Here is a 13,025-nt window from a genome sequence, read left to right on the forward strand (position 1 = left end):
CCGACAGCTAAGTGTACACCCAGTCCCATCACACCGACAGTTAAGTCTACTCCCAGCCCCATGTCACCGACAACTAAGTGTACACGCAGTCCCATCACACCAACAGTTAAGTCTACTCCCAACCCCATCACACCGACATATAAGTGTACACCAGCCCCATCTCACCGACAGCTAAGTGTACATCCAGTCCCATCACACCGACAGTTAAGTCTACTCCCAACCCATCGCACCGACAGTTCAGTCTACTCCCAACCCCATCACACCGACATATAAGTCTACACCCAGCCCAATCTCACCGACAGCTAAGTGTACACCCAGCCCCATCACACCGACAGCTAAGTGTACACCCAGTCCCATCACACTGACAGATAAGTTTACACCCAGCCCCATCTCACCGACAGCTAAGTGTACATCCAGTCCCATCACACCGACAGCTAAGTGTACGCCCAGTCCCATCACACCGACAGTTAAGTCTACTCCCAACCCCATCACACCGACATATAAGTCTACACCCAACCCCATCACACCGACAGCTAAGTGTACACCCAGTCCCATCACACTGACATATAAGTTTACACCCAGCCCCATCTCACCGACAGCTAAGTGTACACCCAGTCCCATCACACTGACAGATAAGTGTACACCCAGTCCCATCACACCGACAGTTAAGTCTACTCCCAACCCCATCACACAGACATATAAGTGTACAACCAGCCCATCACACCGACAGGTAAGTCAGCACGATCATACCAACAACTCAGTCTACATCCAACATCATCACTCCGACAGCTAAGTCTACACCCATTGCCAATGATGCTTATTTTCAAATCTTGGATGCACACGAGGTGAGAGTTCTAATCCAGCCTAGGCAAGGATTTTGTCATTTCTCTTTTATTGCTAGTGAGCCCTTAGTAACAATAAGCATTCAAATGTCAATATGGTGTGCATATCGCCTTCGGGTTTCATCCTCCGATAAATCTAACCCGCATCGCAGAGGGGAAATCTTCCTTAGTATGGCGTTGAACAACGGCCATTTAAGTAAAACGTCCACGCCTTTACATACCGCGTCTTTTTTTGAGAAAATGCATGTCAGATGAACTGATTCACAGGATTTACCACATGAAAATCAACAAAGTAACAGCGACTAGTAAGAATGATAGACGTGTAATTTCACTGGGTGAGAATGAAATATCTGCCTCTCCACTTTCTTTTAAAGATCTAGACTGACTCGCCTGGAATTCACAGACAATTTAATACCTGTACCGTAACCAACTCTTTACGAGTTATGTTACCTTGGCTGACATTTTAACGTAACAGCCATCTAACAATATTCATGTCGTTATAATAGCGCAGTGAATCAGCCCAAACCCTAACGAAAACCGGAAGGAAGCCTCCTCCCCCACCCCCCACCCCACACACACTCAATTCACTCATCCCAGTAATCTTCACCATCTAGTTTTCTATTTATTCATTCATTTATTTGTTGATTAACGCCATACGCAAAGATTTTTCGTTTATACGACGACGGTCAGTGTTGTGGGAAGAAGAAATATGGGAGCCCTCAGAAAAATTACATTGTTGGTGGAACACGAGGTTTGAACGCGTACGTCGTGTATCCTGGCCCGTAAAAGGCAGGCATTTCTAACCACTATACCACTCTGCGCACTCTTAGCGCCTTTTAGCTGTTCTTTATGCCCACGAGCCATTGGGAGATGCACTCAGTGGTACGGGGGGGAATCAGCGTATTCCCTAGCGCCTGCCCAAGGCAAATTGGTCTTCCAGTAACCTTCAGTATACCTCATAAGCCCTTTTAAACACGGTGTAAGTATGCATGGGTTTCCGCGTCTCTCGGAGCTTTAAAGGAGTCTGTATGATTCTCAGATTGGGCTAATTATGGACTAGGATATCCCTGTGATTTCCTACCATATAATGAGTAGGGCAGAAATCTCAGAGTATCATATCTGACAACGAGAAGGCACGAGCAATTACCCATAGCTCATTAAGACCCTGTAGCAAGGAGCTTATTAGTCAAGGGTAGCAGATGGGCTGTTTGCCTTTACCAAAATACCCTGTCCCGCCAATAAATATATAATTATAATTGTTGTCTTTCTGGATTAATAGACAAGGAGAAATGACAACTTATGGTAGAATTCTGACCTTTTTAGTGCTTTTCATTAAGCCCTTTTTTCTTGGACTGAAATTTTATACACCCCAACCTGTCCAATCTGGATCAAAGAAATTTCTGTGCTACAGTGAGGAACTTTTCACAATGTAAAAGACTACGCCATAGAGAGTAACAGAAAAGCAGCGACGACAGTGAATTTGTTTTCCAATGGTCACATGTAACTGGTGAAATAAGATTTCTTTTTAATTTACCTTCGTAAGGGTTTTATTCTAACTGTTGATGTAAATGCTTAAATGCTAGCAACTTAAAACCCTAACAACACAATGGTATAAGCAGAATTTGGTACAAACAATGCTAATTGCAGTGTATTAGACGTCACGATTCAGATTTACTCAGATTGCTGTCTTGTCTTCACTTTTCGTGAACAATTACATGAAGACAATGCACACGGCTTCGGCATCATGAGTCCACCAGCAGACCTTTGTGTTATTTTACGCATATTTATACACTGAGCTAGCGTGGACCTTTTTTAGAAATAGTTTTCTTCTTCTTTGTTCATAAATATTTGGAACTGGCATGTACAGACTTGGTCTGATCCTGAAGGCGTTGTAAATGACAGAAGTATGGCTAGGTGCATTTAAACACCCTAAATTACCTCATTTATTTCTAACCAGGTTTTTGTAAAGGAACACAGAAGAGTTCTAAATGAATAGGAGATAACTAACGGTACTTTATGCACGTACGCCATGCAGTTGTAACCATTGTTGCCTGCCTTCCTGTCAGAACGAATTATTACCTACTTGTGCCATTTTAACGACCATTTGAGCGAAATTTTTGGTGGGAGAGTTCAAGCTGATTAAACGTGCAGAAACGCGCAGATAGATTCATTTTGCCTTCTATACCATAAATTCAGCAATAAAAACACGCTTTGTTTTATCACAATGCAGTGACAGAGAAAATACAGTGAAAAAGGTTAGTGTCCATTTCAATGGAGAAACTGGTTTTCTTTTTACGTAGAAACAGGATTATCATCTCAACGAAAGCAGCGGGATCCCAATTACATGTATTTTATGATGGTAATAATCAAAGACACACGTGCCTGAGACCTGGGTGCGATCCTACTGGATGTCCCCAATCTATCGACCGCTAAGGTCGCAGGTTCGAATCCAAGTCATAATTGTTCAGCTGTTTCTTTAGATCAGGAATTTCTTATTTTAAGTGAAACATCCCGGAGTAAATCACACAAAAGAGCAATGAAATATATAACGACTCTGAACATAAGTAATCTATCTCTTGTTGTTTCAGCTTCATTTTGCCTCTCTATCCCGTTCGCTATGAACCATGGAATCGTGGAAAAAGTGTGGTACGGACCTCGTGTCTGGTGTCATCCCGTCGACAACCTAGCCTGGAAACGAGGCTCCATTCTCTACGTGGTTATAGTCACTTACCTCATTCCTTTAACCATCATTCTGTTGTGCTACTCCTTAATGTTAAGGGATATGTGGAAAGCGGAAACGATGGGTGCCGCTCTGACTGAGGTAGGTATTTGTATATACAGCAACAGCAGTTCTTCAGGGCATCCATGGCCTACATTTGGTTTCATTTATTTATTTGATATTTTTTTTACCCCGTGCTCTTATTATATGCATGTCACTTATGCGACAGCGGCCAGCCTATATTTGGTACATGTAGCCAGTGTGCTAGCGTTGCACAATGACCCAAGAGCCTCTCACAATGTTCCTGCTGTGAGTTCAGGTCCAGCTCATGTTGGCTGGACATGCAGACGGTCAAGTGACGGGGTTAACTTTCACCCGAATATGAAAAAACCAATGAATTATTTCAAATCAGAGTAGTTTTGTTATTACTATTTTTCAACGGCCCAAAAAAAAGTTTCCGTACTAATATGATGGCAGCGTATCCCGAATATTTAGGGATAGTCTTAGATCAATAAGATTAAGACACGAACATCCTTGGTTTTGAGTTCTATCAACAGACTAAGTCGTAATCTTTATTTTACAATTTGTGTAAGTATAACGTATCCATGAAAACCGCTTAATCTGTACACTTATCCTATATCTATTGATGAATGAAGATTCGTTTTATTTGTCAAATTATGTATATTTGTGTTAGACTAAACAACAGGAGACCGCTGGGAAGCACTGTTAATTCGACCTCTATTCGATGATTCATTTCGATGTCATTAACACACCCAGCAATTTGTGCCAGTAGATGGCGTCAATGTTTATTCTTCAACCTTGAACGTTTGGTGTAAGGGTGATCAAAAGGTCACAAACACTGCCATTGACCGCAATATGCGTCATATGTAACTGTCAGTTTGTGTACGCCTCAAGCTACGGAATCTCTTGGCATTCCCGAACACCAGGTTCATGCTTGAATCCACAGTTAAAGGTTTGGATGGGGAGATTTTCAAGATTGTATATGTTACATGGTCCTGTACTTAGAGTTAGACGATTCATCGGGCGATGGGATTTGTAATATTCTGATTTTAACGGTAAGGGCGCAGTCAATCACAGAAATTCTGCGTATAACTCTTGTCCTAATATCACGTAGCCTGATACGTAAAATATCATGGCTGCTCACCAGTACCAGTGATGAAAATAATACGAGCAAATAGAACGGACTTCGTTGTTCATTCCTGGCTTACCGATGACGATTGACAGGCTTGGTGTAGACTCATGTATTACAGCGTGGGTAGGGCCAGTAAAACAAATAAATAAATAGTTGTACGATAGCCGTAAGCTTTGTGGCTGGCTTCATAACAAATAGGTTATAATATAACAAGGGAAATTCTGCAAGCTAGAACTATATGTAAACAGTCTCTTCAGATAAAAAGGGAATTCTGTATCCACCAAAAGCGTGTAAGGTATTCTGTGATTCTAATAAAACCACATTCATCCTTTTTGTCCGAAGACAAAAAGATAAGCGGTAAAGATTTTAGGGAAAATGTTTTTTCTGTGCACTTGCCAGGGGAGTTGTAGTTCTTCTAGCACACCTAAGCTTTCCGTTACATATAGTGGTTAGAAGATCTATTCCATATATCAAAGTCTTTTTCATGTTTTCTTTCAGCTTTACATCAATTTAACGTGTCTAAACCATCTGGTAATACAGGGATGAAAAAATCCGAAATGTTCCTCTTCACTGAACAGTCAGCCATTTGAATTCCTACTTCAGCTACAAAGAAATACGTCAGGCTTTACGCTGCATATCTCCAATTGTCTAGGAATGTGCCCAGAATAGTCATAGCAAAAGTCATTCGACTCAGGAGACTATACGCTTGTAATGCATTATTTAGGGTGCAATTAAACAGGGTTTATTACACGCGTCTCATTGGCAATCGTTAATTGCCTGGCATGTCTTAGTTAGGTTAGTTGGAAGGATGATGTTTTAGTGGTCTCTCGTAAAAAGCTTGTAGCCACCCTCATGTTGAGCACAATTATTCTACTCTACACAGGACAACAGTATAGAACTACGCATATCCATCTATACTTTTGCCGTTTTCTTCAGTAATATATGGACAAAATTCTTTAGCTGTCATGTAGTGTAACGCTGTAATTTTGAAGAAGGCAACCTGGATATGCCCTTTATAGCCTTCAGCTGATAAGGCTTCGACTAGAAGACATCCCAAGAGGGCCATTCTTGGCATACTCCCACTCTGCATCCGGAACGTATTCTTCGGCGTCTATCAGTCGTAACGACGAGTACATATATTGGCAATTAAGCACAGACACAAGTTTCTCCCAATCAGCGCCTTTGGCGTGCTTTTTGCTACAGTACATGATGGACACTGTCTTGCGCACATCCGAAATTAATCAACATATAACCTCATAAGTGGCTCCCCAAGAGCTTTACTCTCCAATCAGACGATTTAATTCTCCTGTTCATATGACAGATGTGTGGATCACAGGCATTTGTAGCTCAGACATCGCTCAGACTACGTCCCGGTGTGTGCTCCGCTGACCACACATCATTTAAGACATTAGGCATATGCCGTGTTAAGCAGGGATCCATCCCACAAATAGCTTATTGGGTGGTCAGTTCTGATCTCACTGAACTACAACGTCTAAATCGTCTTTCTTTATCTCACGATTAGTTCACCGCCTGGGGTAACTGTCGAATTGTTCTCATGTTTTCACCCAAAGCTGTCTATTCAGACGGATTATGCGGTCAATCTTTTGTTTTATGTGTCGGTCAGATAATCTTTAATTTCTTTACCGTCAAAGGGTATCCGATTTATTAATTTTTTTGATGTATAACGAAAAAGATTAATGATTTTGGCCTCACGCAGTATTGTTGCCATTTGATGGTGATGACCAGAGAGAAATAAAAAAAGCAGCATATCATTTTCACTGCTGTGACTTTTTCACCAGCTGTGACTATTTCACCAGCAGTATTATACATACTATTATATACACGTCATTATGAATCGTGACATTGGTAATAATGAGTGGTACATTGCGTTCTTGTCGAATGCCGACCGCTAGTACATGATGCACACCGGTTCAATCCAGGCATTGAACGCGGAAATTCACTTGACCTAAATGAACAAACATAATTAAAGACGTACAACACAGAGAGCAAAACCACAGCAGCGTGGACGGTGTCACAACTGTCAAATGGTCAAACGTAACTGGTGAAACACGGCCTCTGGTCAGTTAACCTCACTCAGGATTTTATTCTAACTGTTCATGTAAAAGCATCCGTAGTAACACTTTACACCCCCTTCCTCTTAGCACCATGGCTTAAGCAGAATTAGGTAAAAAAATGCAGTGATGTTGATTACAACTCACCAGGCGTCACTGGTCTAGAATTACTCAAAATACTGCGTTGTCATGATGCCCATACCTAGATACCTTAAATTCAAACTTTAGATCTCATCGCTTAGTGCTAGATTTGTGCCGATTGGGCTATAGGCGGCCAAAGTATACGTAATTTACAGCCCTGCAGAGCTTACGTTACCGGTGAACTACGGCTTCTTGTCAATTTACTCAGTTAGGGTTTTATTCTGTTCATTGTTCATGTAAATGCATAAATAGCTTAAGCACTATACGGTCAAAGAATGCACTGATGTTAACTGCATTTATTAGACGTCACTGGTCTAGGATTACTGCAAATTCTGTGTAGTTATCCCATTGAACAAACAATTTAATACGTCACTGCTACAGTTCTTTTTTACTGGACGTTGTTATTTCTATAAAAATGAATTTTAGCCAGAATTCGTTTTTGCTTTTCCACGAGATTTTTGTAAGCAAAATCATGTATCAGTTGAGAGAAATGTAAACTATATACTCTCTTTTATTACTTTAAGGTGTTTCAAATATTCGCTAACTGTTGACCTAAAATCTGGAAAAAAAAAGGCTATCTAAAAAATAGCATCCAATGAAGACATTTTTGAAGAGAAGATTTGATCCAAATTATTAACGACCACACATTGTTTTATTTATTCGATTGATGTTTGACATCGTACTCAAGAATATTTCACGGCGGCCAGCATTATGGTGGGAGGAAACCGGACAGAGCCCGGGGGAAACCCACGACCATCCGCAGGTTGCTGATAGGATTCACAGCGACCACATTGATGGCAGGCTTTTGCGTCATTGTGCCCTGCTGGCGTGCTACCCAACTCCGTCACGTAGGGCCCCGTCCACACATTAGTTTAGAACAGAACAATGTAACAGTTACTCAGAATACTAACGTCATAATGGTACGATATGTTAAGAATCAATACTCAGTAGGCTGTATATTAGTTTGTTCTCACCTTTTGCGTTTACTACTTTATCTGTACTTACACGAATCCATTATATACCTTTCAATTCAAGAAATCGGACATTGCTATCTTTTTCTTTCTTTTACGCACCTGTTATTACTTACTTCTATATAAATCTGCAGACACTATCCTTTATAGGTATATTCTTGTGGACCTCTGCATCTATACTCCGCAAAATATTGATCAACTTGAACCAATCACACTGAATCTTGACTGTTTTTTTTCTTACAGAACGCTAGCTCTCATCGCGCTTCCTTGATGCTCCGGTCAATGCAGGCTAAAAGACGGCGTAAAGTTGCCAAGATGGTTGCCGTTGTTGTCCTGCTTTTCGCCACATTCTGGATGCCAATCCACGTTCTCAACCTCTGCTTCGCTTTTGCGCCGGATTTCCCGGCAACCAACGAATTGTACGACTTCAAAGTGTTTGCCCATACTTTGTCCTACGCCAACTCCTGTGTCAACCCCATTGTCTACGCCTTCATGGGGGACGGTTTCCGAAGAGCACTGAGGAAAACCTTTTCAAATCTGTTGGGCATGAATCGTGTGGTGAGTGTGACCTTGGGAACCCGTGCTACCGGGTCGATGGAGTGTGACCCTAGAGTGACGAGGTCTCTTTTGACAGATGACAACGGCGAGGTTTCCCGTAGGTCCAGTGGTCTTCTCATCCGATCGGGCAGTGTAGGGAACTCTCACGATCACATTCCGAGGGCAGTGTCTCAGTCCAGGGTGTGACCTTGGGAACGTCACATCGGTTGCCATACCTAAGTCTATGACAAAAATACACCATTTCCATCAAAGAGTGAAGGTGCCAGTTTGCAGAGGAGTCATGTAAAGACTTTGTACCTGTCAGCCAGCCTGGAATTATACTTCACTGGCTAAGGGAGAGCAGTCACACACAGACAAAACGTCAATTTCCAGTGAATCATATAACATAATTGTGATTTGCTTCGTTGGCCATTGACGTGACTGAATGGCTATAATTGGTTTGCATTAAACATTGGACTTTTCGTCCGTCCTACGGAATTTGCCACATGCTGTGAACAATTGAAAAGAGCCGTGCTGTTGAGATTTTTGTTCGAAAAGCTTCGCTAAACATTGGATGTTTTGTTCTGTATTGGACCATGGGCTGAACAGGTGTGTCTAGAATTAGACTGCTTTGGCGAGGAACGCTAAATTTCAACCGGCGCCTTTTGTCCGATCGAAACATATGATGTTTGGCAAACTTACACCCCAGCTCTCCTCAGTTTGCTGCCTTTACCGGATTTTGATGAGTTAAAAGATATTTTTGTGCCGGGTTATAAAGTTAAACATGAAACCGCATGACTCAATGCCTTTTTAACACCTAGCGTTTCGGTTGTAATGTCGAAACGTCTGATAGAAAAAATATTTGCTTATACAGGACGAATGGGACATAAATAAACATGGAATACAAAACGTAATGTAAATGGATACACTGCATATACATGTACAGCGTCATTAACTGCAGGCGGATCCATTTGACGTCAACATTCGTGACGTCTTTGTGACGTTGCAAACGTGGTATGTTGTCATATTGCAAAGGGTTATCGATACGACATGACATAATACACAACAGCGGAGTTCAGATAATATAACATCATACGCGAAGCATATGATGCGAAGCTAACACACTGGGACTTACTAAAAGACCAGTCATATCTTGCCACAGTCTCCTTTTGGTTGCCTGTCTCAAAACTGTAAATATCGTGAGGCTGTGTGAGACTGTGTGAGGTTGTGTGAGACTTCCCGTCCCATGCCCTCTTTTCCATTGTGTTCTTGTTGTTATGGGAAACACGGTATACATAACCATATTCATGCATATTCTATGTGTGGTCAGTTTTGTTTTGGTCATTCTGCTTTTGCCTCGAACATTAGATAATGTTGTAAGTATGAATATTTTTTTTAAACGGGTACTAATGTTATGGGTTATTTCTGTACAAGCAGGTATTAGTGGATATAATTAAACAATGGTTTACGCTGTTTGAAAATTTATGTTGCATACTTGTTTTTCGCGTTGTTACATCAAATCTGTCCACGGTATAGATTCGTTGGTTTACCTCCTGCAATCCGGTATTCTACATCAATAAACCACTGTGTTGTTGTATAAGTGAAAAATTCTATCCATCTATGTTTACTTACATGCTGTTTGAGACAAATGCACTCCCGTTTCTTCCACCCATAAAACTGAAACCGATCGTAAGGGTGAACAATTTTGGAGTATGACGTTACGCGACAATCAAATCAATAAAAATATAAAACATGGTTTTACCAGAGTGTACACTGGGATTAGAGCAAAATAAAAGGGAAAACAGAAGCGGATATTGAACTATTTTGTCGCTAAAGGTAAAAATAGACCTATTTTATCTTGTGACGTGAATGCTAGACAACTTATCTTGACATTAATTTACCATTCACCAGACTCGCAGACTACGGGAAGCATACACGAAACCTAATTCCTTAAGGAAGTTTTCGTGCCCATTCTTTATTCCCTCGAAGTCCTCGTTTATATATTTAATAACATTTCGGTAAGGTTTATGGGCCGAGGAAACCGAAAATTGTCTGGGGTAAACACTCGACAATTGGCAAGTTACTGACGAACTTTCCCACCTGCAACGGACAAATCTGGATGTTATACTGTTCGAAGACAAGTGATCTTCAACAAACACTAGACCAGGCAAGCAGCCAAACGCGTTGTTGATCGATTTTAACACCAAGGCTCTGTGAACGAAGAGCGTGCACGACTGCAAATTCCATGTACTACACATGCATTCAATTCAGAAATCCAGCCATTTTTTTTTACTACTGAATCTAGGCGTGGGAATCGACATGTGGACAAAAATTGATGTTGCAGGTCAAAAGTCACAAGGTCAATTCTCAAACGACACTTAACACTAACCACCAAAGCACTAAGAAAATGTATAAATTACAAAACTAAGACGGAATCGTGCAAAGAGAAGTAGTCAGAAGTTTTCAGTTATGAAGACGCAATGAATCTTCTGGGGGAAAATGTGAAATGAAGTCAGATTTCACACCTTGAACCATGCCAGTATATAAGCTGTTGAAAATAAAATATGTCTCTCAGTTGCTCTCTGATTGCAACTGTTCATATATCCAACTCTCTAATTCAGTGATCTAATTCAGCACGATGAATATCTAACCCCTCGCCTCGGGTTAATCGAAATTAGAAGAATTAATGAAACAGAGAGCAGCAAAATCCTTGAGTTTCTATCTGCCTTTATTTACAAGTTATACTCATTGTAAAACCCAAGAACTTTTCTTCCAATAAAGGCGTTTGATTGAATAACCTTGACACACTAGCTCTTGGCAGTAAAAATTTGGGACGTCGAAATCTTCACACCACACATAACATATGCTACATGGCGAGATATGTACAAGCCATATGCAGGACCTTCAGTATATTGCTATCCAAATAATGATAATTTACTATGTCAAAATTGAAACTACCCCTCTTGTATAGTCTGCGAGAGAGGAAATCGTATTGGTATTCGCAGAAATTTCCTTTAAATCCTGCGAAGGTGGATACATATTATTAAGAGTCTTTGGATTGTTATCTTGCCCATCATAAATATATCTGTTGGTGATGATTATACCTTGATAATTTCTACGAGAACAGAATAGGTCAGCTAAAAGGGGGACACATTTCGTACCCGTCTGAATACCTATACACTGTTGATATATGGTGTTCCCGAATAGACATAGATGTCATGGAAGAGAAATTCGAGCAGTTCGATAAACAACGAAACATCTAATGAATAGTAACTCTTGCATGTAGTGCAACTGAAGAGGGATTTGTTGTCTTGGACGGTAATGTGGCGCTGATCAATTTTATTAAATACCGATACAATTAGTGGTGAAATTTTATGAAATAAATCTATGTGAGAAAACGTAGTGTAGAGAGAAGAGAATTCACACTTGGAGATGTCATTAATACGGAATGTGTATTTGAGTGGGATCCTTGGGGTTTAAAGAGTCCACATACGACTGACACTTGAAGTTTTTCAATTGCGCAACAGTGCTTTTACAAATTGTCTCTATTTCTTTTAATGAAGGCGATAGTGCAACGACTGGTTGACCCGTATCAGTATAATGGCTCGGTCGGGGCGGCTTACTTGCCTTCGGTAAGGCGTCTCAGTGAAGCGGCACTAGATTAAAGAGCGGTGGAAATCCATCCTGTAACAAGGAGGCACATTACATGTACATGCACCCTAAGGATTCCTTCGTCGTCATATGACTGAAAAATTGATAAGTACGACTTTAAACCCCAAGCACACACTCACTCACTATTTCTTGTAGTACCATCGTTTCAAGAGTAGAGACAAATTTGGTTTTACGGCTCCTTGACCCTGCAATACAGCGAGCTTTGTGCGAGGGATTATGTAGTTTTGGAATCCAGTAATGTTGCGGTATATTGGTGTGATGGTACAGTACGTGTACACTCCTTTGTTTGAGAAAGGACTTCTGTTTTTGAAATGGTCCCTCCACAATATGAGTCGTTATATTATAGACTGAAGTGGCGGTAGTCGTTGTAGTGACACACGGCGCTTCCGCAAGGACCTGATTGCAATAACAAATCTAATCCAGACAAATCTAATGTTATTGTGTTTGTGTTTGAGGGACACAGGCATTGTCGTCTGAGGTAGAGTTTTGGCCTTCGAACAGACATAAGTATACCAGACATCAACCAATAAGGACGTTCCAGGTCAATAATTGCAAAGCCAGTTCCCAAAATGACGTTTCACAGTCTACCAAAGAACTGAAAAAGTATATGAAGAACGAAAATAGGACGGAATCATGCAGAGAGAAGCAGTCAAGAGTTGTCAATGATGTTGGAAAGGCGCATGATAGGTTTTAGGAGAGTGATTGAAATCAGTATTGGTATCCTGTACCCATGATAAAATGTGCTCCTCGGTTCCGCTTTGAATGCAACTGTTCACATATCCAACGTGCCAAGGACTTATTTGGCACAAACGTCATAGACTTATTGACGTCATTAGATGTGAAATTTGTTCAGGGAAATACCTTTTAGAGCGAAAACTTTCTACCTGTATACGTTGCCAGTGTTTAATGTAAAACACT

General features: G+C 40.9%; 1 protein-coding gene across 1 annotated transcript in view; it reads left to right on the top strand.

Annotated features, from left to right (window-relative positions):
- LOC135477840 (G-protein coupled receptor 54-like) overlaps nucleotides 1-8,642 on the top strand; it is a 47,890-nt gene extending 39,248 nt beyond the window's left edge. Inside the window, exons 3-4 of the mRNA XM_064758045.1 lie at nucleotides 3,431-3,663; nucleotides 8,142-8,642. Of these exons, the coding sequence (XP_064614115.1) occupies nucleotides 3,431-3,663; nucleotides 8,142-8,642 (734 nt within the window). The remainder of the gene's footprint in view (nucleotides 1-3,430; nucleotides 3,664-8,141) is intronic.
- The last annotated feature ends 4,383 nt before the right edge of the window (nucleotides 8,643-13,025 follow it).

This window comes from Liolophura sinensis, chromosome 11 (assembly GCF_032854445.1).
Source record: "Liolophura sinensis isolate JHLJ2023 chromosome 11, CUHK_Ljap_v2, whole genome shotgun sequence".
In the NCBI taxonomy this organism is placed as follows: domain Eukaryota; kingdom Metazoa; phylum Mollusca; class Polyplacophora; order Chitonida; family Chitonidae; genus Liolophura; species Liolophura sinensis.